This window comes from Tyto alba, unplaced genomic scaffold (genome assembly GCF_018691265.1).
Source record: "Tyto alba isolate M040663 unplaced genomic scaffold, T.alba_DEE_v4.0 Super-Scaffold_2, whole genome shotgun sequence".
NCBI lineage: Eukaryota > Metazoa > Chordata > Aves > Strigiformes > Tytonidae > Tyto > Tyto alba.
The window spans coordinates 91,089,384-91,113,271 of NW_024881282.1; the positions used below are offsets into that span (position 1 = coordinate 91,089,384).

Below are 23,888 nucleotides of genomic sequence, written 5' to 3' on the forward strand. Positions count from 1 at the left end.
TGAACACAGTGCAGTGTTCAGTGTTCACATACACACAGAGTGCATGTACATGCATACCTGCTGCGCACGTATGCACACATGCACACACACACAAAGCATATACACATCAGTGCATGCCCACCCTGCAGTATGCTCATGCAGAATGCACCCACCCACACACCCCACATGCATGCACCAGCATGCACCCTTCCCACATGCACACTCTAGGCATACACCCAATGATGCATGCACACGTCGAATGAACCTCCCACGGGGGCACATGAAAACTCACTTGTCTATGCATGCACGCACACATGTCCACGCACGCATACACGTATGCAGGCATACACACGTACGTGCATGCATACACACTCACAGAGGGAAGTGTTGCACCCACACAAACACATAGCCTGTTATCACCCACATGCTCTGGAGCTGCTTGCATGGATGCAGGCTATCACACCCACTCCTGCCTGTTCCCTCCTGTGTTTGGCCCACACGTCTGTCAGTGTGTGCTTGCTTCCACAGCACTGCAGAAGTCGGGCCTGTCCCTCCACACCCAGCTGCACGGACACTGTTCATCTGCGTTCACTGGCACCTGTGCACGCTGGGGCAGTCACAGCATGCCTTGCTCAGTTTCCTGCAGACAAGTTACCTGCCCACCGTGCACATGGTCCCCACACGTCCTGCCCTGTTCCTTGTCTGGTCTCTGAAACTGTCCCTGTGCCATGCCCGCTCGCACCCCAAGCTCAGAGCCCTAACTGTTCTCTCAGTGTCCTGACTGCCAGCCCCCAGCGCCCTGATCCCTGTGGCCAGGCACCACACAGCAAGCACTGCCATGCCCTACGAGCAAAGTGGGCTCCATGAATTATGCAGCAGTTTTGCCTCCTGCTGCAGCACCAGCCTCCTCACTCTGCCTCTTGGCCCTGAATAATTGATGGCAGTGAGCACAGCAGCAGCAGCAGCAGCCCCAGCATCCTTCTTGTGCCAAGGGCCAGGCCGTTAGGAGGCATGGGGCTAGACACGCAGGAAGGCCAGGGGCTACAGTGACAGTCTGAACAATGGAGAACAGGGAGCAGTGGAAAGCAGAGTTAGCTGACACATTAGAAAGTGGTTGTAAAAGTGGGATGGGTCTTAAGAAATGCTGACTAGTAACAACAAGAAAATCTGGTTGTAAAAGTGGGATGGGTCTTAAGAAATGCTGACTAGTAACAACAAGAAAATCCAGAACAGACTGGTCGCGCTGGCTGGACGTAAAACAGAGGTGTATCTACATGCGATCATCCCGACTAGGACATTAGGCATTCTCACCCCTGCTTTGTCTTTGGGCTGAAACTCCTCCCCTCTGCCTGCTGGGTGATTAATCCTAGACCACTGCTGCTGTGCCTGTGCCAGTACACCACCTCTGGTCTTGCTTTAATCTCATTTTGGATAAACTGAACAGATGGAGAGCTTGAGGACATTCAACTCCTTCCTGTGCCTGTTTTCCGAATTCTCTCTGCTTTTCAAAAGCAAACACAGCAATGGGGTACAGCCTTCCCAGGGTGCAGAACCTTCCCTTTTCCTCCTCGTTCTCCTTATCATTCTCTTCCATCGGAGAACTGCTGTTGGTTGCTCTTTGCACTGTCCCTTCCTCACTTTGATTACAAGGCATTGATTTGCAGGATATGGGCTACCTGTGTTCAGGCACAACCAGCAGTTTGTGAGCCTGAACGTGAAAGTCCGTCACTGCTGTATGAAAACAGAAACAAACTTTGCCCGGTGTTATAAATCGAGACTACAATGGGTCGAACTCCAATTGAAATTTTATTAATTATAGCAAGTAGAATATGAGCAAAACCAGCGCTGGACGACAGGGCAGTCTGTACTCCACCAACTGCCGTACTGAGGAGAACAAACTGTCCCTTTTTATACATTTTTTTTCCCGCGTTCATGGAGTGGTGAAGATACTATGTTTCAACTGTTGCTGGGGTCTAGAGTGGTGGAGATACTCTGCGCATGTGCTAGTTGTTGTTAGGGGGTCGTTTTCTGCCTTCTGGTGGTCGATGATATCCTTATATGGAGTTGTTTTTCTTCTGTTTGTTTTCTTGGGATATCTTGTGATCTGCAGCGTCGGCCATGTGTGCACAAGCAACACATAATTCCATGAACGATCTCCCCTCCTCTTATTATCTTTAAGTCTTAATAAACAATATACTTAACTCATAGTTTCTCACACCCGGAAAGTGCCCAGGCTCCCACAGGGCCCAGCCTCCTCCAAACGATGGCATGCTCTCTGTCCCAAGGGATTTCGCACCCTGTGCGCATCTGGAGAAAAGCAGCTGCATTTGCTCTCCCAGAAGGCGGGAAGCTGGAAGCAGTGGCCCGGGCAGTGACAGGGGATGTCCGCTCGGGCCACCCAGCCCCAGCGGAGAGGACGTCTGTTTGCTGCCACACGCCGGGGTGCCCGTCTGCTCCCAGGACAGCTTCACGGTGTCCCAGCCTCCGCCCCGGTGCGGCTGGCTGCAGGCCCGGCTGCCGGTGCCTGCAAGGCTTTTTCCCCCAGAGACCAGGGGCTGCGCACCCGGGCTGAGTCCGCAGCCCCCAACCCTGGGCACCACCGAGGGGGATTCTGAGGGAAGCCCCTGTAGCTGACCGCAGCACGAGGGGGCAGGCCCGGGTCCCATGGGGCCGGCGGCACCGGGCACGGCGGCGGCGAGGGACCGGCGGCGGCGCGGACTACAACTCCCGGCATGCCCCGCGGCGGGGGGCGGGTCGCGTGGCTGCCCGCGCCTGTCGGGCTCCGTCGGTGGCGGAGCTGCGGGCCCTGCCCGGCCGGTGCTGGGGCTGCGGGTTCCGCCGGGGTCTCGCATCGCTGCCGCCGCATCGCATCGCTGCCGCCGCATCGCATCGCTGCCGGGCTCGAACACGGACCCGTAGTAGCCCACGTAGTGGCCCTGTAGCCCATGCTGACCGCGCGTGTCGGCGGGGCCTCGCCGGGCGGCAGCGCCATGGGGCCGTGGGGCCGGGGCCTGCCGTGGGCTCTGGTGCTGCTCGCCTTGCGCGGAGCGGCCGGCGCCCGCCCCAGCTTCGTCCTGTTGCTGGCGGATGACCTGGGCTTCGGAGACCTGGGCAGCTACGGGCATCCTTCTTCGGCCACGCCCAGCCTGGACCGGATGGCTTCCCGAGGGCTGCGGTTCACCGACTTCTACAGCAGCTCCCCGGTGTGCAGCCCGTCCCGGTACGTCCGCTGCTGCTCCTGCCGCTCTGCCTGGTGGCTGCTGCAGGGCCCCGCGGCAGGTTTGGAGGAAGCACGGCTCGGCACCCAGCTGGGGAGCTGCAGCACTGGGAGGAACGGGTGGTTGACAAACCTGCCGTGTGCCAGGAGGCCCCGGGGTCCAACTGCTCTGTGAGGGGACTGATGGAGCTTCCCAGCAGGCCGGGGAGGCGACAGTGGCAGCTGTGAGGCCGGCGAGCCAAGCTGCCAGGTGCCAGAGAACGGGGCACTCTCTGTGGAGGCTGAGCACCGCGACCTGCGCTGCACCCAGTGTGATGCCTGCCTTCTCTCCCTTTCACCTGTAGGGCAGCCCTGCTGACAGGCCGGTTCCAGATGCGCTCCGGGGTTTACCCTGGTGTGTTCAGCCCAGACTCACGGGGAGGCCTGCCGCTGTCTGAGGTCACCATTGCTGAAGTGCTGAAGGCTGAGGGCTATGCCACAGCCATGGTTGGCAAGTGGCACCTTGGCCTGGGGATTAACGGCTCCCTTCTGCCCATTCATCAGGGCTTTGACCACTTCTTGGGTGTGCCCTACTCTCATGACCAGGTGAGAGGCCTGTCAAGCCGCCAAGGGTGTCTTGGGGATGGCTGGGGGAGTGCCTGAAAGATGAAGCTTGCTTGAGAGCACACAGGCTCTCAAGTTCTTGCCGGAGCAGATGGGTGCGGGTGACTGCAGGCCGGGGAGAGGGGTGCTGGTGGGGAAAGCCCATCTCTGAGATGCTTGGCTGATGGGGCAGTTTTGTACAACATAGGTGGTAGTTGCGTGAGGGTACATACACCCTTTGTCAAGGGAGGAAGGGTCAGCTTCTGGGCTACAAAGAAACATCTGAGTTGCTGTCAGGAGAAAATTATGTTGGGGCAGCATGGTCCTTGGACGATTCTAGGGTGGGCACAGACCCCTTTGCTTCTGGGAGTGGTTGCCCAAAGGGTGCCCGTGGGACCTGGTAGTGGGCCACTGTGAGACTCTTTGCTCCCTTCCCCTCACCGTCCTGCAACGTAGGTAGAAGACAAAGTGTCATTTGTTCTCTCCAGGGCCCTTGCCAGAATCTCACCTGCTTCCCACCTGACGTCAAGTGTTTTGGGACTTGTGACCAAGGCTTGGTGCCAGTCCCACTGCTCTGGAACCAGAGCATTGTGCAGCAGCCAGTCTCTTTCCCTGATCTGGTGCCACTCTACAACAAATTCTCCCGAGACTTCATCGCTGACTGTGCCCGACGAGGCCTCCCCTTCCTGCTCTACTATGCTTCCCACGTAGGAGAGGGAGAGGGCTGCTCTGGGCCCAAGGGTGGGGAAGGGAGCCTTTGTCCTGTGGGGAGAGCAGAGAAGCATCTCAGCTCCTGCAGCCCCAGGGCTGTGCTGAGCAGTCGATACCTGCTTTTGGATGATCTGGGGTTGCTGTTCCCATGCTCAGGTCTTGCATGGCTTTGATAATGTTCTTGGGCTGCTTCTTTCTGGAGTTCTGCCTGCTTCTTTGGGCCAGGAGCCCACCTGGGAAAACTTCCTGCTCTGGGGCTCCATGTCCTCTCCTGGGGCTCAGCTCCTTTGTGCCATTTCTGAGAGATGCTTCCAAAGCTTGGGGAGAAGCCTCCTCTCATCTCATGGCTATTGTCACATTTCTCTGTGTCCAGGCTGGGGTGCTTACTGTCCCCGGGTGAACTGGGAACCAGATGCAGCTCTAGGAGTTTGCACAGCCGTCTTCTCTACCCTTTCTCCAGCATACACACTACCCTCAATTTGCAAGCCAGGAGTATGCAGGGCAGTCACGGCGTGGGCCGTTTGGTGATGCGCTCTTGGAGTTTGACGGCTCAGTGGGACAGCTGCTGCAGACACTGCAGGAAAATGGTCTTGCAAACACGACCTTGGTGTTTTTCACCTCTGACAATGGGTGAGTAGGCTCAGCAGCAGGGATTTTGTCACTAATAAGATTCGGCTGCCATGGTATGGGGGAACTAGAATGAGGCATTGGTTGTCTGGAACAAAAGGGATGTGGTGTGGCATTGCCAGGTGAGACCCCGGTGACCTGAAGTAAGGCAAGAGGTGGGTGCTGCTCTGGAGAGGACCCAGTGCAGTCCTTGTTCCTGTGATTCAGCAATGCCCTTCCTTGTGGGCAGAAACTTCACAGGGTTCAGTCCAGGAGCGTGCAGCAGCCCAAATATACCCCGGTTCCCTTTGTGTGAGTGGCACTGGTCTGGTGCCCTGCTTAAGAGTCTCACACACCTTGGCTTCTTTACCTGCCCCGTGTCTCCTGCCTTATGAGGCTGAAAAGGATGGCGGTGTCACTAGCTGGCACCATGTCTCACTTGTCATGGCCCCATTGGCAGCATCAGGGAAGGGGTAGTGTGAGCCTGTGAAACTGAGGGTAGGAGGTTCTCTCTTGCAGCCCATCCACCTTGCGGATGGCACGTGGAGGCAGTTCTGGCCTTCTGAAGTGTGGGAAGGGCACAACATACGAAGGTGGCATGCGGGAACCAGCAGTGGCTTATTGGCCAGGCCATATCACTCCAGGTAAGACTTGGCACTGCTTGTGCCTTTTGCATGCTGATGCCAGCCAAGGCAGGGTGTCATGGCAGCTTGGCTGCCCAGGAACAAGCAGAGGACTGGAGAGAGGTGAGGACGGCGGGATTGAAGTGGGATCAGGTGCTTGAACCTTTTCTTGTGCCTTGCTGTGGTGGGTGACAGGAGTGACACATGAACTGGCAAGCACCCTGGACATCCTGCCAACACTGGCTACCCTGGCTGGAGCAGCTCTTCCCAAAGTTGCCCTGGATGGCTATGACCTGAGTCCAGTGCTGTTTGGGTCAGGGAAGGTGAGTCCTGCGGGCTGGTTCAGCTGGCATTGTGCATGAAAGCTGGGTGTGGGGCTGAAGCTGTGTGCCTGATGAGTACAACCAGCTGGGGGTCAGGGGAGATCCATGAGCTGGGACCTTTTGTCTGGCCTGGGTCATGCCATGGAATTCCTCGGCTTCCCCAGGCTGCTCTGCTCTGACAACTGCAACATATTGCTGGGCCAAACCCCCATGGGCGCAGTGGATGGACAGCCCCAGTAGCTTGGAGTAGGGAACAAACAGGATGCTGCTGCTCGTCAGCATTCCCCCCTCTCTGGCCATGTTCTTGCTGTAGTATCAGGGCTCCTGTGTGACTCCCTGGAGTCTCTGCCTGGTCATGTTCCAGACTTTTCTTCAGCCTCATGGCTGCACAGGTGAGCTTAGTTCTGCTACTTCCCGCAGAGTCCTCGGCAGACAATGTTCTTCTACCCGCCATCCCCTGATCCGCTGCACGGCCCCTTTGCTGTCAGGCTTGGGAAGTACAAGGCCCATTACTTCACACAAGGTTAGTGCTGCCTCCTCTTATCTACACAGTCGACTTTGTGAAGTCCCATATGGTTTTGCTGTCCAAACCTCAAAGAGAAGAAACTGGGCTATGCCTGGGGGTCTCTTTTGCAGGTTCCTTTCACAGCGATACGACCCCAGACCAGGCCTGCCACGGGCTGACCCCGCTGACCCCTCACTTGCCCCCGCTGCTCTTTGACTTGGAGTCAGACCCAGCTGAGAACTATGATCTGCTGCAGAGTGGCGCAGGGCCGGAGGTTCTGCAAGTCCTGAAGGAGATCAAACTGCGGAAAGTGCTTTTGGAGCAGCAAATGGGGTTTGGAGAAAGCCAGATCAGGAAGGGCAGGGATCCCGCCCTGCAGCCCTGCTGCGTACCAAACTGCACTCCTAAGCCTTCCTGCTGCTACTGCTCCTAGCTTCTTGCTGCTCCATCCCCTTCAGTTGTTCCACACTGGAACGCTATCCAGGACCCACCAAACACCCCCTCTGTCCCCAACTAACCAAGCTCAGCCTTAGAGCTACCCTGCAGCTTTGGCTCAGTGACACCTCTGTCTAATAGAGTGCTGGGGTAGCCAACTGTGGGTTGGGGAGATTACCAACCCTGCTAGGAGCGCAGGTCAGTGGATCCTATGCTCTGCGTTGGATGTCCAAGCTAAGGCCTCTTGACAGAAACCCTGACTTGTTCAGGGTGGGATCATGGTACATCGTCATCTCCAGAGCCAGAACAACTCCTTTCAAACCACAATCAAGGTGAAGCAAAGGGCATGCCCCAGTGTTCAGAGCTCCCAGCTCAGCTGGAGACATGCTCTGCACCTCTGAGTAAGAACAGAGCTGGAAGCTGCAGCACCATCACTCGCCAGGGGCCAAGAACACAGCAAGAGGAGGATGGCATGGATGGTCCTGGCAGCTTCAGAGGCAGGACCTTGTGCAGCTAGTGCAGAATGGACATGCCTAGGTGGAAAGCAGCTTGGGGTATGTGTGCTTAAGTACCTCCAAGTCCTTCATGACTCCAGGAGGTGGAGATGTGGCCAGTGGTTGTCAGGATTGGTCCTCTTGTAAGGTCTGTGGATCTTGGGGCTGATCAATCAGGTGGGCGGCAACCACATGCCATCCACATGACTGAAAGGGTCTGTCTCCTCTTGCTTGTGAGCTAGTCCAGCTCCAAGTTTCCCAGTGAATTGCACATGCACACAGCGCTCCCACCAGTCGCTGGCCCTAGACACTGGGTGTTTCCAACTGGGGGGTCCCCCGACCTGTGTTCCCTCCTGCCATTGCTAGCAGCCAGGCCTCTGGGCCCACCCCACCCCGGGGACAGAGCGGAGCCGCACAGAGAAAGGTTTGGAATCACTCTCAACAAGAAGGTAGGACGGGTTGTGGTGGTTACGTGCAAGGCTCAGCCAAACAAGCAATCCAACTAGCAGCTTAGGGGTGACTGGCTCCTTGATCCCCCTTTCTCTCCATTTTCCATGCTTTTATATCCCACTCACCTGCCTTGAGTGCTCCCTTTCTCCACCCTTGTGTCCTCCCAAATGAGGGACCTACCTGTGATTGTTTTTTCCCCCTTGCTCCCAGGTTAGCTAGGCTTGTGAACAGATTTGGTGTCCCAGGTGACATTAGTTAGATCACCTTGGACTTCTGTGGCATTACTGATGTGGTTTCCTGGCTACTGCTGTCCCTGCCAGACTCCTCTCCCCAAAATGACCCCAACCATTCCTTCATGTATCTGTGAAGTGTGGCCACCTCTCACATAATTCTCCTTTAACCACGTCCAAAATCTGGTGCTGGAATAGCAGAGTATCCACAGAAGACAAGTCTTCTCTAAGGCCTTCTTCTGCCTGCTCTAAGCAGATATGGGGCACCACCTTCAGGTCAATTTTCAAAAAACAAATCAGCCTTGAGTTCAGTTTGAGGCCCAGTCCTGCTGCCTGTAGGGCCTTGATAGCAGCTATTCCATTTTCAGACAGAGCCTGGCCTGCCATCCTAAGGACCAGGTTGTGCACTCAGTTGTGTGCCTTACATATATCCACACAAGCCAGGACGGCAGCAGGAAGCTCCTGCACTTTTCACAAGCGTTGAGGCTGCCGTTCTTCAAGCTACCACCTCCAGGAACCTAGCCCCACTCAGCAAAGGCAGCGCACGTGGCTGGCTCCTGCTTTTCTCCCATGACTGCCCTGTGCTCCATCAGGTGAGCAAGGCTCCACCATCTGCTGTGGAAGGGAGCCTGATGAGATTAGGCTGATACAGGATTTACCAAAGTCACGGAGAATGGCATGTGGAGAGTGGAGCTGAATGGAGAGTGAGGATGAAAGCAGGAGCATCCTTCTTTTCTAGAGCTTGAAATTGCAAGACCTTGGCCACGCATACCGGGTGCCACAACTGCCCTTGTCTACCTTGTCCCAGAGCAGCAACAGAACTCATAGACAGCAAGGACATGAAGCCTGTCAGTGGATGTTGCTATGGCTGACGTAGCCAGTGTGGACTGTCCTGCATCTGCGTTTCACTGTGCTGTGTGCACGAAGGTTGACGTTGCTTGGGTCTGCTTGGCTTATTTGCCTTGCACATCACTGCTTGCCTGCAGCGGCTGTAACCAGATTGGCTCTACAACACCCAAACTTGTGCATACTGCCTGCGGTAGTTGTGTTCTCTGGTGTCTGTTTTTGGGAAGGACCTGGTGGCAAAAGGCTGCAGAGAGCGGGGTGGCAGTGAATGAACTTCCCAAAGAGGCTGTGATGCCACACTTGTTTTTTTCCTGCTAGCCATGAGCAGGCAGTGCTTGGAGCCAGGCGCTGCTGCCTGCCACGGGGCCTACACACCCTCATCCCGCAGGCAGAGCAGTGGGTGGGGGTCTGCCGGGGGCGTCCGATCCCGGCTTCTGCCTCCCCTCCTGCTTCGAACCTGCCCCGTCCCCCCCGTCCCCGTCCCCGTCCCCCCCCAAGGGGCCACCGTGCCTAGCACCCGGAACCAGTGACTCTGTGACATCAGCCCTGTTGCTGAGGGCACCGCGGGCAACGTGAGTGCTGCGGGCACTGTGTCGGCTGCTGCGCCACTGGCAACGAGCCCTCGGTTCCTACAGCCCGCACGTGCTGCTGGTAGCGATGCGCTTGCTCCCCCTCCTCGTCCTGCTGGCCGTGTGCTGGCCTGCGCGTGGCACATGGGACAACTGTGGGTAAGTGGCCCGAGGCTCTGGGAGGGAGCTGGGGCAACCCTTGTGGGCTTCACTGGAGGGTGCCTGCTTGTCCCCCGTGGCCACACCACAGCTTCCCGAACCCCACGTGGAAGCCTCGGTTCCTTGCAGCACTCAGGCTGCTGGCCCAGCTCGTCTACGGGGCTAAGGCAGGAACGGGCCAACGTCCGCACGCCGCACGGGCTTCCCTGGCCCTGCTGTCCGTGCAACACCTGTGGGGAGGGAGGATGGCTGAGCTTCAGCCTGAACAGCAGCGAGTCATCGAACAGGACGGTAACGAGTTTCTGGTTACAGAGGGACCTGCGGGCTCCGGCCCATGGCTTCTTACTACGGCATGTCGCGTGTCGTGGGTGGCACAAGCTCCCACCCAGGGGCCTGGCCCTGGATCGTCAGCATCCAGAATCCCTGGCTAGCAGGTGTGGGGCATATATGCGGAGGGTCCCTCATCAGCCCACAGTGGGTTCTCACAGCAGCCCACTGCTTCGTCGAGGCCAGGTAAGGAGGACCAGGGAACGGGGATATCCCCACAGCACTCACAGGTGCCCTGTCCGCAGCACCACCTGCTACTCCCATCCCGTTTCCAGCACTGCAGAGCCCGGCTGAGAGACTGTTCAGGAGGAGGCTGCGCTGCTGCCACTGCTTCCTCGCAGCCTCCGGCTCGACATGCCTCGAGCTGAAGGCATGCTAGGGCAGTCGCACCTTCTGTAGCGCTGCTTTTCTCTCTCCCCTGTGAAGCAGAACGCAGGGAACTGCTGGGCTGCTGCAGCACATGTCTCTGCTCCCTTTAAGCCCTCTCTCCATCTGCCTTCCAGGGACATCAGGACGTGGCGTGTGGTGGTCGGGACCACCTACTTGACTCAGCTGGGCCCTGAGTCCCAAGTGCGCGGTATTAGGCGGCTGGTGGCTCACCAACGCTATAGTAGTATCTCGCAGAGGAACGACATTGCGTTGCTGGAATTGGACCAGCCTGTACAGTGTGGCTACTATGTACAGCTTGCCTGTGTGCCCAACGCCTGGCTGAAAGTGTCAGAGCTGACAGACTGCTACGTCAGTGGCTGGGGTTCCACACATGCAAAATGTAAGTTCCTGCAGAATCCTTGTGTCCCAAGTGCAAGCTCGGCACACCGGGGAGGCGGGCTGGGCTTCCTCACAGCAGAGGCAAAAGCCAGAGTCGGCATGTAGGGACGTATGCCTGTAGAGAGATGGGCCTGGCCCACTACCCAAAGCCAGACAGAAGGGAAACACCGGTACAGTGCCTCTCACGACACAAAGCCGAGCCCTAGGGAAGGGGTTCACCCAGGCAGGGAAGGAGAACTGGCAACAACCTCCTGAGTGTTACCTCCTTTCTGTGCTCACAGCTGGAGGATCAACTGCTGTCCTGCAGGAAGCCAGGGTCCCCCTCATCGATGTCAACCTCTGTAACAGCAGCCAGTGGTACAGAGGAGCCGTCCACACCCACAACCTGTGTGCTGGCTACCCGCAGGGCGGCATTGACACCTGCCAGGTAGGCTCACCTCCCCTTCCCTCTCTGCAGGTTCTCGCCCAGTGCCCCATCTGTCTCAGAGGCCGGGGACTCTGCCCAGAAAGCCCATCCGGTGCTGCTGGCAGCCCGTAGGCCCAGATCCCAATCCTGGAACATCCCCCTTCCACACATCCAGCATCACAGTGCAGAGAGGAGAGAGAGCACACCCTGCCTTACAGGCCTGTGGCTTCTTCCTAGAAAAGTTTCTGTAGGCTCCAGCAGCTGCAGAGCCTTTCTGTGCAGTGAATACAGCGCTGGCAGGTGCTGTGGGAGAGAAGCAGCCAGCCCTAGTGCTGACAGTGGCCACCTAACACCCCCTTCATCCTCTCTCCTCCGCTGCAGGGTGACAGCGGTGGTCCTCTCGTCTGCAAAGATAAAAATGCTGACTACTTCTGGCTTGTTGGAGTGACCAGCTGGGGGAAAGGCTGTGCGAGAGCGAAACGGCCTGGAATCTACACCTCCACTCAGCACTTCTACGACTGGATCCTGACACAGATGGGATTTCGCTCAGCAGCAAGGGCTTCTCCAACATCAGGGGCATGGAGTCATTTTCTCACTGCCTCAACCCCTTATCAGAGGCCAACACCAACACAATCGGGCAAGTTTAGCTCCTGCCCCTTTCCCCTTGGGAAGCTGGTGGAATTCTTTTCTCGGGCGCAGGAGCTCCTGCTGTTCCTAAAGGAAAAAAAGGCTTGAGCAACAGGATGAAGAGGATCCAGTGCAGGCTTGCAGCGTACCACGACCATTTCTTTCTGGGGCACTGCCTGCTGAGCCAAAGGCAGCCTCAGTGTCAAAGGCCTGCTCCGTCCTGCCCACGCTCCTCCGAGCACACACCAGTGCTGAAGTTGACACAGTTCTTGAAATAAACTCACCAGTTTTCACAGCTAACCATACTTCAGGCCAATTCAGTCTCCAGTGCAAGGCAGGGACTTCCATGCCTGGCACCTGCACAATGCGGCTGCGGGCAGACAAGTGGGGCACAAAGGGAAAGAGCCACAAAAGGGGCCAAAACTCTGCCTGGTCAGAGAGGATGATGCTTAGAGTCACCATGGGATGGAGGAGACTGGCATATCATGGCTAGAAAGAAAAGAGGAAAAATTGACGTGACATGCAGAAACTTTCGGGTATGCATTAAGGCACACAAGCTGATGATCTGGGCCTGGCATAAACCATAGCTAACTGAACATATCACGGGATAATTCTGAGCATAACAAGAGAAATTACCGACATAAGATTCGGCTGCCATGGTATGGGGGAACTGGAATGAGGCATTGGTTGTCTGGAACAAAAGGGATGTGGTGTGGCATTGCCAGGTGAGACCCCGGTGACCTGAAGTAAGGCAAGAGGTGGGTGCTGCTCTGGAGAGGACCCAGTGCAGTCCTTGTTCCTGTGATTCAGCAATGCCCTTCCTCGTGGGCAGAAACTTCACAGGGTTCAGTCCAGGAGCGTGCAGCAGCCCAAATATACCCCGGTTCCCTTTGTGTGAGTGGCATTGGTCTGGTGCCCTGCTTAAGAGTCTCACACACCTTGGCTTCTTTACCTGCCCCGTGTCTCCTGCCTTATGAGGCTGAAAAGGATGGCGGTGTCACTAGCTGGCACCATGTCTCACTTGTCATGGCCCCATTGGCAGCATCAGGGAAGGGGTAGTGTGAGCCTGTGAAACCGAGGGTAGGTGGTTCTCTCTTGCAGCCCATCCACCTTGCGGATGGCACGTGGAGGCAGTTCTGGCCTTCTGAAGTGTGGGAAGGGCACAACATACGAAGGTGGCATGCGGGAACCAGCAGTGGCTTATTGGCCAGGCCATATCACTCCAGGTAAGACTTGGCACTGCTTGTGCCTTTTGCATGCTGATGCCAGCCAAGGCAGGGTGTCATGGCAGCTTGGCTGCCCAGGAACAAGCAGAGGACTGGAGAGAGGTGAGGACGGCGGGATTGAAGTGGGATCAGGTGCTTGAACCTTTTCTTGTGCCTTGCTGTGGTGGGTGACAGGAGTGACACATGAACTGGCAAGCACCCTGGACATCCTGCCAACACTGGCTACCCTGGCTGGAGCAGCTCTTCCCAAAGTTGCCCTGGATGGCTATGACCTGAGTCCAGTGCTGTTTGGGTCAGGGAAGGTGAGTCCTGCGGGCTGGTTCAGCTGGCATTGTGCATGAAAGCTGGGTGTGGGGCTGAAGCTGTGTGCCTGATGAGTACAACCAGCTGGGGGTCAGGGGAGATCCATGAGCTGGGACCTTTTGTCTGGCCTGGGTCATGCCATGGAATTCCTCGGCTTCCCCAGGCTGCTCTGCTCTGACAAGCTGCAACATATTGCTGGGCCAAACCCCCATGGGCGCAGTGGATGGACAGCCCCAGTAGCTTGGAGTAGGGAACAAACAGGATGCTGCTGCTCGTCAGCTTCCCCCCTCTCTGGCCATGTTCTTGCTGTAGTATCAGGGCTCCTGTGTGACTCCCTGGAGTCTCTGCCTGGTCATGTTCCAGACTTTTCTTCAGCCTCATGGCTGCACAGGTGAGCTTAGTTCTGCTACTTCCCGCAGAGTCCTCGGCAGACAATGTTCTTCTACCCGCCATCCCCTGATCCGCTGCACGGCCCCTTTGCTGTCAGGCTTGGGAAGTACAAGGCCCATTACTTCACACAAGGTTAGTGCTGCCTCCTCTTATCTACACAGTCGACTTTGTGAAGTCCCATATGGTTTTGCTGTCCAAACCTCAAAGAGAAGAAACTGGGCTATGCCTGGGGGTCTCTTTTGCAGGTTCCTTTCACAGCGATACGACCCCAGACCAGGCCTGCCACGGGCTGACCCCGCTGACCCCTCACTTGCCCCCGCTGCTCTTTGACTTGGAGTCAGACCCAGCTGAGAACTATGATCTGCTGCAGAGTGGCGCAGGGCCGGAGGTTCTGCAAGTCCTGAAGGAGATCAAACTGCGGAAAGTGCTTTTGGAGCAGCAAATGGGGTTTGGAGAAAGCCAGATCAGGAAGGGCAGGGATCCCGCCCTGCAGCCCTGCTGCGTACCAAACTGCACTCCTAAGCCTTCCTGCTGCTACTGCTCCTAGCTTCTTGCTGCTCCATCCCCTTCAGTTGTTCCACACTGGAACGCTATCCAGGACCCACCAAACACCCCCTCTGTCCCCAACTAACCAAGCTCAGCCTTAGAGCTACCCTGCAGCTTTGGCTCAGTGACACCTCTGTCTAATAGAGTGCTGGGGTAGCCAACTGTGGGTTGGGGAGATTACCAACCCTGCTAGGAGCGCAGGTCAGTGGATCCTATGCTCTGCGTTGGATGTCCAAGCTAAGGCCTCTTGACAGAAACCCTGACTTGTTCAGGGTGGGATCATGGTACATCGTCATCTCCAGAGCCAGAACAACTCCTTTCAAACCACAATCAAGGTGAAGCAAAGGGCATGCCCCAGTGTTCAGAGCTCCCAGCTCAGCTGGAGACATGCTCTGCACCTCTGAGTAAGAACAGAGCTGGAAGCTGCAGCACCATCACTCGCCAGGGGCCAAGAACACAGCAAGAGGAGGATGGCATGGATGGTCCTGGCAGCTTCAGAGGCAGGACCTTGTGCAGCTAGTGCAGAATGGACATGCCTAGGTGGAAAGCAGCTTGGGGTATGTGTGCTTAAGTACCTCCAAGTCCTTCATGACTCCAGGAGGTGGAGATGTGGCCAGTGGTTGTCAGGATTGGTCCTCTTGTAAGGTCTGTGGATCTTGGGGCTGATCAATCAGGTGGGCGGCAACCACATGCCATCCACATGACTGAAAGGGTCTGTCTCCTCTTGCTTGTGAGCTAGTCCAGCTCCAAGTTTCCCAGTGACTTGCACATGCACACAGCGCTCCCACCAGTCGCTGGCCCTAGACACTGGGTGTTTCCAACTGGGGGGTCCCCCGACCTGTGTTCCCTCCTGCCATTGCTAGCAGCCAGGCCTCTGGGCCCACCCCACCCCGGGGACAGAGCGGAGCCGCACAGAGAAAGGTTTGGAATCACTCTCAACAAGAAGGTAGGACGGGTTGTGGTGGTTACGTGCAAGGCTCAGCCAAACAAGCAATCCAACTAGCAGCTTAGGGGTGACTGGCTCCTTGATCCCCCTTTCTCTCCATTTTCCATGCTTTTATATCCCACTCACCTGCCTTGAGTGCTCCCTTTCTCCACCCTTGTGTCCTCCCAAATGAGGGACCTACCTGTGATTGTTTTTTCCCCCTTGCTCCCAGGTTAGCTAGGCTTGTGAACAGATTTGGTGTCCCAGGTGACATTAGTTAGATCACCTTGGACTTCTGTGGCATTACTGATGTGGTTTCCTGGCTACTGCTGTCCCTGCCAGACTCCTCTCCCCAAAATGACCCCAACCATTCCTTCATGTATCTGTGAAGTGTGGCCACCTCTCACATAATTCTCCTTTAACCACGTCCAAAATCTGGTGCTGGAATAGCAGAGTATCCACAGAAGACAAGTCTTCTCTAAGGCCTTCTTCTGCCTGCTCTAAGCAGATATGGGGCACCACCTTCAGGTCAATTTTCAAAAAACAAATCAGCCTTGAGTTCAGTTTGAGGCCCAGTCCTGCTGCCTGTAGGGCCTTGATAGCAGCTATTCCATTTTCAGACAGAGCCTGGCCTGCCATCCTAAGGACCAGGTTGTGCACTCAGTTGTGTGCCTTACATATATCCACACAAGCCAGGACGGCAGCAGGAAGCTCCTGCACTTTTCACAAGCGTTGAGGCTGCCAGTTCTTCAAGCTACCACCTCCAGGAACCTAGCCCCACTCAGCAAAGGCAGCGCACGTGGCTGGCTCCTGCTTTTCTCCCATGACTGCCCTGTGCTCCATCAGGTGAGCAAGGCTCCACCATCTGCTGTGGAAGGGAGCCTGATGAGATTAGGCTGATACAGGATTTACCAAAGTCACGGAGAATGGCATGTGGAGAGTGGAGCTGAATGGAGAGTGAGGATGAAAGCAGGAGCATCCTTCTTTTCTAGAGCTTGAAATTGCAAGACCTTGGCCACGCATACCGGGTGCCACAACTGCCCTTGTCTACCTTGTCCCAGAGCAGCAACAGAACTCATAGACAGCAAGGACATGAAGCCTGTCAGTGGATGTTGCTATGGCTGACATAGCCAGTGTGGACTGTCCTGCATCTGCGTTTCACTGTGCTGTGTGCACGAAGGTTGACGTTGCTTGGGTCTGCTTGGCTTATTTGCCTTGCACATCACTGCTTGCCTGCAGCGGCTGTAACCAGATTGGCTCTACAACACCCAAACTTGTGCATACTGCCTGCGGTAGTTGTGTTCTCTGGTGTCTGTTTTTGGGAAGGACCTGGTGGCAAAAGGCTGCAGAGAGCGGGGTGGCAGTGAATGAACTTCCCAAAGAGGCTGTGATGCCACACTTGTTTTTTTCCTGCTAGCCATGAGCAGGCAGTGCTTGGAGCCAGGCGCTGCTGCCTGCCACGGGGCCTACACACCCTCATCCCGCAGGCAGAGCAGTGGGTGGGGGTCTGCCGGGGGCGTCCGATCCCGGCTTCTGCCTCCCCTCCTGCTTCGAACCTGCCCCGTCCCCCCCGTCCCCGTCCCCGTCCCCCCCCAAGGGGCCACCGTGCCTAGCACCCGGAACCAGTGACTCTGTGACATCAGCCCTGTTGCTGAGGGCACCGCGGGCAACGTGAGTGCTGCGGGCACTGTGTCGGCTGCTGCGCCACTGGCAACGAGCCCTCGGTTCCTACAGCCCGCACGTGCTGCTGGTAGCGATGCGCTTGCTCCCCCTCCTCGTCCTGCTGGCCGTGTGCTGGCCTGCGCGTGGCACATGGGACAACTGTGGGTAAGTGGCCCGAGGCTCTGGGAGGGAGCTGGGGCAACCCTTGTGGGCTTCACTGGAGGGTGCCTGCTTGTCCCCCGTGGCCACACCACAGCTTCCCGAACCCCACGTGGAAGCCTCGGTTCCTTGCAGCACTCAGGCTGCTGGCCCAGCTCGTCTACGGGGCTAAGGCAGGAACGGGCCAACGTCCGCACGCCGCACGGGCTTCCCTGGCCCTGCTGTCCGTGCAACACCTGTGGGGAGGGAGGATGGCTGAGCTTCAGCCTGAACAGCAGCGAGTCATCGAACAGGACGGTAACGAGTTTCTGGTTACAGAGGGACCTGCGGGCTCCGGCCCATGGCTTCTTACTACGGCATGTCGCGTGTCGTGGGTGGCACAAGCTCCCACCCAGGGGCCTGGCCCTGGATCGTCAGCATCCAGAATCCCTGGCTAGCAGGTGTGGGGCATATATGCGGAGGGTCCCTCATCAGCCCACAGTGGGTTCTCACAGCAGCCCACTGCTTCGTCGAGGCCAGGTAAGGAGGACCAGGGAACGGGGATATCCCCACAGCACTCACAGGTGCCCTGTCCGCAGCACCACCTGCTACTCCCATCCCGTTTCCAGCACTGCAGAGCCCGGCTGAGAGACTGTTCAGGAGGAGGCTGCGCTGCTGCCACTGCTTCCTCGCAGCCTCCGGCTCGACATGCCTCGAGCTGAAGGCATGCTAGGGCAGTCGCACCTTCTGTAGCGCTGCTTTTCTCTCTCCCCTGTGAAGCAGAACGCAGGGAACTGCTGGGCTGCTGCAGCACATGTCTCTGCTCCCTTTAAGCCCTCTCTCCATCTGCCTTCCAGGGACATCAGGACGTGGCGTGTGGTGGTCGGGACCACCTACTTGACTCAGCTGGGCCCTGAGTCCCAAGTGCGCGGTATTAGGCGGCTGGTGGCTCACCAACGCTATAGTAGTATCTCGCAGAGGAACGACATTGCGTTGCTGGAATTGGACCAGCCTGTACAGTGTGGCTACTATGTACAGCTTGCCTGTGTGCCCAACGCCTGGCTGAAAGTGTCAGAGCTGACAGACTGCTACGTCAGTGGCTGGGGTTCCACACATGCAAAATGTAAGTTCCTGCAGAATCCTTGTGTCCCAAGTGCAAGCTCGGCACACCGGGGAGGCGGGCTGGGCTTCCTCACAGCAGAGGCAAAAGCCAGAGTCGGCATGTAGGGACGTATGCCTGTAGAGAGATGGGCCTGGCCCACTACCCAAAGCCAGACAGAAGGGAAACACCGGTACAGTGCCTCTCACGACACAAAGCCGAGCCCTAGGGAAGGGGTTCACCCAGGCAGGGAAGGAGAACTGGCAACAACCTCCTGAGTGTTACCTCCTTTCTGTGCTCACAGCTGGAGGATCAACTGCTGTCCTGCAGGAAGCCAGGGTCCCCCTCATCGATGTCAACCTCTGTAACAGCAGCCAGTGGTACAGAGGAGCCGTCCACACCCACAACCTGTGTGCTGGCTACCCGCAGGGCGGCATTGACACCTGCCAGGTAGGCTCACCTCCCCTTCCCTCTCTGCAGGTTCTCGCCCAGTGCCCCATCTGTCTCAGAGGCCGGGGACTCTGCCCAGAAAGCCCATCCGGTGCTGCTGGCAGCCCGTAGGCCCAGATCCCAATCCTGGAACATCCCCCTTCCACACATCCAGCATCACAGTGCAGAGAGGAGAGAGAGCACACCCTGCCTTACAGGCCTGTGGCTTCTTCCTAGAAAAGTTTCTGTAGGCTCCAGCAGCTGCAGAGCCTTTCTGTGCAGTGAATACAGCGCTGGCAGGTGCTGTGGGAGAGAAGCAGCCAGCCCTAGTGCTGACAGTGGCCACCTAACACCCCCTTCATCCTCTCTCCTCCGCTGCAGGGTGACAGCGGTGGTCCTCTCGTCTGCAAAGATAAAAATGCTGACTACTTCTGGCTTGTTGGAGTGACCAGCTGGGGGAAAGGCTGTGCGAGAGCGAAACGGCCTGGAATCTACACCTCCACTCAGCACTTCTACGACTGGATCCTGACACAGATGGGATTTCGCTCAGCAGCAAGGGCTTCTCCAACATCAGGGGCATGGAGTCATTTTCTCACTGCCTCAACCCCTTATCAGAGGCCAACACCAACACAATCGGGCAAGTTTAGCTCCTGCCCCTTTCCCCTTGGGAAGCTGGTGGAATTCTTTTCTCGGGCGCAGGAGCTCCTGCTGTTCCTAAAGGAAAAAAAGGCTTGAGCAACAGGATGAAGAGGATCCAGTGCAGGCTTGCAGCGTACCACGACCATTTCTTTCTGGGGCACTGCCTGCTGAGCCAAAGGCAGCCTCAGTGTCAAAGGCCTGCTCCGTCCTGCCCACGCTCCTCCGAGCACACACCAGTGCTGAAGTTGACACAGTTCTTGAAATAAACTCACCAGTTTTCACAGCTAACCATACTTCAGGCCAATTCAGTCTCCAGTGCAAGGCAGGGACTTCCATGCCTGGCACCTGCACAATGCGGCTGCGGGCAGACAAGTGGGGCACAAAGGGAAAGAGCCACAAAAGGGGCCAAAACTCTGCCTGGTCAGAGAGGATGATGCTTAGAGTCACCATGGGATGGAGGAGACTGGCATATCATGGCTAGAAAGAAAAGAGGAAAAATTGACGTGACATGCAGAAACTTTCGGGTATGCATTAAGGCACACAAGCTGATGATCTGGGCCTGGCATAAACCATAGCTAACTGAACATATCACGGGATAATTCTGAGCATAACAAGAGAAATTACCGACATAAGATTCGGCTGCCATGGTATGGGGGAACTGGAATGAGGCATTGGTTGTCTGGAACAAAAGGGATGTGGTGTGGCATTGCCAGGTGAGACCCCGGTGACCTGAAGTAAGGCAAGAGGTGGGTGCTGCTCTGGAGAGGACCCAGTGCAGTCCTTGTTCCTGTGATTCAGCAATGCCCTTCCTCGTGGGCAGAAACTTCACAGGGTTCAGTCCAGGAGCGTGCAGCAGCCCAAATATACCCCGGTTCCCTTTGTGTGAGTGGCATTGGTCTGGTGCCCTGCTTAAGAGTCTCACACACCTTGGCTTCTTTACCTGCCCCGTGTCTCCTGCCTTATGAGGCTGAAAAGGATGGCGGTGTCACTAGCTGGCACCATGTCTCACTTGTCATGGCCCCATTGGCAGCATCAGGGAAGGGGTAGTGTGAGCCTGTGAAACCGAGGGTAGGTGGTTCTCTCTTGCAGCCCATCCACCTTGCGGATGGCACGTGGAGGCAGTTCTGGCCTTCTGAAGTGTGGGAAGGGCACAACATACGAAGGTGGCATGCGGGAACCAGCAGTGGCTTATTGGCCAGGCCATATCACTCCAGGTAAGACTTGGCACTGCTTGTGCCTTTTGCATGCTGATGCCAGCCAAGGCAGGGTGTCATGGCAGCTTGGCTGCCCAGGAACAAGCAGAGGACTGGAGAGAGGTGAGGACGGCGGGATTGAAGTGGGATCAGGTGCTTGAACCTTTTCTTGTGCCTTGCTGTGGTGGGTGACAGGAGTGACACATGAACTGGCAAGCACCCTGGACATCCTGCCAACACTGGCTACCCTGGCTGGAGCAGCTCTTCCCAAAGTTGCCCTGGATGGCTATGACCTGAGTCCAGTGCTGTTTGGGTCAGGGAAGGTGAGTCCTGCGGGCTGGTTCAGCTGGCATTGTGCATGAAAGCTGGGTGTGGGGCTGAAGCTGTGTGCCTGATGAGTACAACCAGCTGGGGGTCAGGGGAGATCCATGAGCTGGGACCTTTTGTCTGGCCTGGGTCATGCCATGGAATTCCTCGGCTTCCCCAGGCTGCTCTGCTCTGACAACTGCAACATATTGCTGGGCCAAACCCCCATGGGCGCAGTGGATGGACAGCCCCAGTAGCTTGGAGTAGGGAACAAACAGGATGCTGCTGCTCGTCAGCTTCCCCCCTCTCTGGCCATGTTCTTGCTGTAGTATCAGGGCTCCTGTGTGACTCCCTGGAGTCTCTGCCTGGTCATGTTCCAGACTTTTCTTCAGCCTCATGGCTGCACAGGTGAGCTTAGTTCTGCTACTTCCCGCAGAGTCCTCGGCAGACAATGTTCTTCTACCCGCCATCCCCTGATCCGCTGCACGGCCCCTTTGCTGTCAGGCTTGGGAAGTACAAGGCCCATTACTTCACACAAGGTTAGTGCTGCCTCCTCTTATCTACACAGTCGACTTTGTGAAGTCCCATATGGTTTTGCTGTCCAAACCTCAAAGAGAAGAAACTGGGCTATGCCTGGGGGTCTCTTTTGCAGGTTCCTTTCACAGCGATACGACCCCAGACCAGGCCTGCCACGGGCTGACCCCGCTGACCCCTCACTTGCCCCCGCTGCTCTTTGACTTGGAGTCAGACCCAGCTGAGAACTATGATCTGCTGCAGAGTGGCGCAGGGCCGGAGGTTCTGCAAGTCCTGAAGGAGATCAAACTGCGGAAAGTGCTTTTGGAGCAGCAAATGGGGTTTGGAGAAAGCCAGATCAGGAAGGGCAGGGATCCCGCCCTGCAGCCCTGCTGCGTACCAAACTGCACTCCTAAGCCTTCCTGCTGCTACTGCTCCTAGCTTCTTGCTGCTCCATCCCCTTCAGTTGTTCCACACTGGAACGCTATCCAGGACCCACCAAACACCCCCTCTGTCCCCAACTAACCAAGCTCAGCCTTAGAGCTACCCTGCAGCTTTGGCTCAGTGACACCTCTGTCTAATAGAGTGCTGGGGTAGCCAACTGTGGGTTGGGGAGATTACCAACCCTGCTAGGAGCGCAGGTCAGTGGATCCTATGCTCTGCGTTGGATGTCCAAGCTAAGGCCTCTTGACAGAAACCCTGACTTGTTCAGGGTGGGATCATGGTACATCGTCATCTCCAGAGCCAGAACAACTCCTTTCAAACCACAATCAAGGTGAAGCAAAGGGCATGCCCCAGTGTTCAGAGCTCCCAGCTCAGCTGGAGACATGCTCTGCACCTCTGAGTAAGAACAGAGCTGGAAGCTGCAGCACCATCACTCGCCAGGGGCCAAGAACACAGCAAGAGGAGGATGGCATGGATGGTCCTGGCAGCTTCAGAGGCAGGACCTTGTGCAGCTAGTGCAGAATGGACATGCCTAGGTGGAAAGCAGCTTGGGGTATGTGTGCTTAAGTACCTCCAAGTCCTTCATGACTCCAGGAGGTGGAGATGTGGCCAGTGGTTGTCAGGATTGGTCCTCTTGTAAGGTCTGTGGATCTTGGGGCTGATCAATCAGGTGGGCGGCAACCACATGCCATCCACATGACTGAAAGGGTCTGTCTCCTCTTGCTTGTGAGCTAGTCCAGCTCCAAGTTTCCCAGTGACTTGCACATGCACACAGCGCTCCCACCAGTCGCTGGCCCTAGACACTGGGTGTTTCCAACTGGGGGGTCCCCCGACCTGTGTTCCCTCCTGCCATTGCTAGCAGCCAGGCCTCTGGGCCCACCCCACCCCGGGGACAGAGCGGAGCCGCACAGAGAAAGGTTTGGAATCACTCTCAACAAGAAGGTAGGACGGGTTGTGGTGGTTACGTGCAAGGCTCAGCCAAACAAGCAATCCAACTAGCAGCTTAGGGGTGACTGGCTCCTTGATCCCCCTTTCTCTCCATTTTCCATGCTTTTATATCCCACTCACCTGCCTTGAGTGCTCCCTTTCTCCACCCTTGTGTCCTCCCAAATGAGGGACCTACCTGTGATTGTTTTTTCCCCCTTGCTCCCAGGTTAGCTAGGCTTGTGAACAGATTTGGTGTCCCAGGTGACATTAGTTAGATCACCTTGGACTTCTGTGGCATTACTGATGTGGTTTCCTGGCTACTGCTGTCCCTGCCAGACTCCTCTCCCCAAAATGACCCCAACCATTCCTTCATGTATCTGTGAAGTGTGGCCACCTCTCACATAATTCTCCTTTAACCACGTCCAAAATCTGGTGCTGGAATAGCAGAGTATCCACAGAAGACAAGTCTTCTCTAAGGCCTTCTTCTGCCTGCTCTAAGCAGATATGGGGCACCACCTTCAGGTCAATTTTCAAAAAACAAATCAGCCTTGAGTTCAGTTTGAGGCCCAGTCCTGCTGCCTGTAGGGCCTTGATAGCAGCTATTCCATTTTCAGACAGAGCCTGGCCTGCCATCCTAAGGACCAGGTTGTGCACTCAGTTGTGTGCCTTACATATATCCACACAAGCCAGGACGGCAGCAGGAAGCTCCTGCACTTTTCACAAGCGTTGAGGCTGCCGTTCTTCAAGCTACCACCTCCAGGAACCTAGCCCCACTCAGCAAAGGCAGCGCACGTGGCTGGCTCCTGCTTTTCTCCCATGACTGCCCTGTGCTCCATCAGGTGAGCAAGGCTCCACCATCTGCTGTGGAAGGGAGCCTGATGAGATTAGGCTGATACAGGATTTACCAAAGTCACGGAGAATGGCATGTGGAGAGTGGAGCTGAATGGAGAGTGAGGATGAAAGCAGGAGCATCCTTCTTTTCTAGAGCTTGAAATTGCAAGACCTTGGCCACGCATACCGGGTGCCACAACTGCCCTTGTCTACCTTGTCCCAGAGCAGCAACAGAACTCATAGACAGCAAGGACATGAAGCCTGTCAGTGGATGTTGCTATGGCTGACATAGCCAGTGTGGACTGTCCTGCATCTGCGTTTCACTGTGCTGTGTGCACGAAGGTTGACGTTGCTTGGGTCTGCTTGGCTTATTTGCCTTGCACATCACTGCTTGCCTGCAGCGGCTGTAACCAGATTGGCTCTACAACACCCAAACTTGTGCATACTGCCTGCGGTAGTT

At 56.5% G+C, this 23,888-nt stretch overlaps 5 protein-coding genes across 10 annotated transcripts; all 5 read left to right on the top strand.

The window, feature by feature from the left end:
• The first annotated feature begins 2,717 nt into the window (after window positions 1-2,717).
• LOC122153389 (arylsulfatase A-like) lies at window positions 2,718-9,197 on the top strand. Of its 2 annotated transcripts, XM_042792277.1 has the most exons (9): window positions 2,718-2,843; window positions 2,874-3,199; window positions 3,541-3,781; window positions 4,267-4,485; window positions 4,950-5,119; window positions 5,615-5,739; window positions 5,914-6,041; window positions 6,462-6,564; window positions 6,678-9,197. In XM_042792277.1, the coding sequence occupies exons 2-9, from the start codon at window positions 2,925-2,927 to the stop codon at window positions 6,977-6,979; spliced, it is 1,563 nt and encodes a 520-aa protein (XP_042648211.1). In that variant the 5' UTR covers window positions 2,718-2,843; window positions 2,874-2,924; the 3' UTR covers window positions 6,980-9,197. The 2 variants fall into 2 exon arrangements, with proteins under 2 accessions (XP_042648211.1, XP_042648212.1); XM_042792278.1 differs by lacking the exon at window positions 4,267-4,485 and having other exon boundaries at window positions 2,720-3,199.
• Window positions 9,198-9,292: 95 nt separating this feature from the next.
• On the top strand, window positions 9,293-12,157 carry LOC116959617 (acrosin-like). Of its 2 annotated transcripts, XM_042792281.1 has the most exons (5): window positions 9,293-9,729; window positions 10,042-10,242; window positions 10,560-10,825; window positions 11,106-11,251; window positions 11,612-12,157. In XM_042792281.1, the coding sequence occupies exons 1-5, from the start codon at window positions 9,659-9,661 to the stop codon at window positions 11,963-11,965; spliced, it is 1,038 nt and encodes a 345-aa protein (XP_042648215.1). In that variant the 5' UTR covers window positions 9,293-9,658; the 3' UTR covers window positions 11,966-12,157. The 2 variants fall into 2 exon arrangements, with proteins under 2 accessions (XP_042648215.1, XP_032840710.2); XM_032984819.2 differs by lacking the exon at window positions 10,042-10,242.
• On the top strand, window positions 12,001-15,543 carry LOC116959618 (arylsulfatase A-like). 2 transcript variants are annotated; one of them, XM_042792291.1, is made up of 5 exons: window positions 12,001-12,582; window positions 12,959-13,083; window positions 13,258-13,385; window positions 13,806-13,908; window positions 14,022-15,543. In XM_042792291.1, the coding sequence occupies exons 1-5, from the start codon at window positions 12,533-12,535 to the stop codon at window positions 14,321-14,323; spliced, it is 708 nt and encodes a 235-aa protein (XP_042648225.1). In that variant the 5' UTR covers window positions 12,001-12,532; the 3' UTR covers window positions 14,324-15,543. The 2 variants fall into 2 exon arrangements, with proteins under 2 accessions (XP_042648225.1, XP_042648226.1); XM_042792292.1 differs by having other exon boundaries at window positions 12,002-12,393.
• A 454-nt stretch (window positions 15,544-15,997) lies between these two features.
• On the top strand, window positions 15,998-19,502 carry LOC116959616 (acrosin-like). Of its 2 annotated transcripts, XM_042792279.1 has the most exons (5): window positions 15,998-17,074; window positions 17,387-17,587; window positions 17,905-18,170; window positions 18,451-18,596; window positions 18,957-19,502. In XM_042792279.1, the coding sequence occupies exons 1-5, from the start codon at window positions 17,004-17,006 to the stop codon at window positions 19,308-19,310; spliced, it is 1,038 nt and encodes a 345-aa protein (XP_042648213.1). In that variant the 5' UTR covers window positions 15,998-17,003; the 3' UTR covers window positions 19,311-19,502. The 2 variants fall into 2 exon arrangements, with proteins under 2 accessions (XP_042648213.1, XP_042648214.1); XM_042792280.1 differs by lacking the exon at window positions 17,387-17,587.
• On the top strand, window positions 19,346-23,885 carry LOC122153393 (arylsulfatase A-like). 2 transcript variants are annotated; one of them, XM_042792288.1, is made up of 5 exons: window positions 19,346-19,927; window positions 20,304-20,428; window positions 20,603-20,730; window positions 21,150-21,252; window positions 21,366-23,885. In XM_042792288.1, exons 1-5 carry the CDS (start codon window positions 19,878-19,880, stop codon window positions 21,665-21,667), a joined length of 708 nt encoding a protein of 235 aa, XP_042648222.1. In that variant the 5' UTR covers window positions 19,346-19,877; the 3' UTR covers window positions 21,668-23,885. The 2 variants fall into 2 exon arrangements, with proteins under 2 accessions (XP_042648222.1, XP_042648223.1); XM_042792289.1 differs by having other exon boundaries at window positions 19,347-19,738.
• Window positions 23,886-23,888: the final 3 nt, after the last annotated feature.

Coding starts and splice junctions, on each gene's coding strand:
- LOC122153389 (XM_042792277.1), top strand. CDS start 2,925: ATGCTGACCGCGCGTGTCGGCGGGGCCTCGCCGGGCGGCAGCGCCATG. Junction 5,120..5,614: donor TTTTTCACCTCTGACAATGG/GTGAGTAGGCTC, acceptor TCTCTCTTGCAG/CCCATCCACCTTGCGGATGG. Junction 6,565..6,677: donor GGCCCATTACTTCACACAAG/GTTAGTGCTGCC, acceptor TCTCTTTTGCAG/GTTCCTTTCACAGCGATACG.
- LOC116959616 (XM_042792279.1), top strand. CDS start 17,004: ATGCGCTTGCTCCCCCTCCTCGTCCTGCTGGCCGTGTGCTGGCCTGCG. Junction 17,588..17,904: donor CACTGCTTCGTCGAGGCCAG/GTAAGGAGGACC, acceptor TCTGCCTTCCAG/GGACATCAGGACGTGGCGTG. Junction 18,597..18,956: donor GCGGCATTGACACCTGCCAG/GTAGGCTCACCT, acceptor CCTCCGCTGCAG/GGTGACAGCGGTGGTCCTCT.
- LOC122153393 (XM_042792288.1), top strand. CDS start 19,878: ATGAGGCATTGGTTGTCTGGAACAAAAGGGATGTGGTGTGGCATTGCC. Junction 20,429..20,602: donor GCCAGGCCATATCACTCCAG/GTAAGACTTGGC, acceptor GGTGGGTGACAG/GAGTGACACATGAACTGGCA. Junction 21,253..21,365: donor GGCCCATTACTTCACACAAG/GTTAGTGCTGCC, acceptor TCTCTTTTGCAG/GTTCCTTTCACAGCGATACG.
- LOC116959618 (XM_042792291.1), top strand. CDS start 12,533: ATGAGGCATTGGTTGTCTGGAACAAAAGGGATGTGGTGTGGCATTGCC. Junction 12,583..12,958: donor ATGTGGTGTGGCATTGCCAG/GTGAGACCCCGG, acceptor TCTCTCTTGCAG/CCCATCCACCTTGCGGATGG. Junction 13,909..14,021: donor GGCCCATTACTTCACACAAG/GTTAGTGCTGCC, acceptor TCTCTTTTGCAG/GTTCCTTTCACAGCGATACG.
- LOC116959617 (XM_042792281.1), top strand. CDS start 9,659: ATGCGCTTGCTCCCCCTCCTCGTCCTGCTGGCCGTGTGCTGGCCTGCG. Junction 9,730..10,041: donor GGCACATGGGACAACTGTGG/GTAAGTGGCCCG, acceptor TTCTGGTTACAG/AGGGACCTGCGGGCTCCGGC. Junction 10,243..10,559: donor CACTGCTTCGTCGAGGCCAG/GTAAGGAGGACC, acceptor TCTGCCTTCCAG/GGACATCAGGACGTGGCGTG.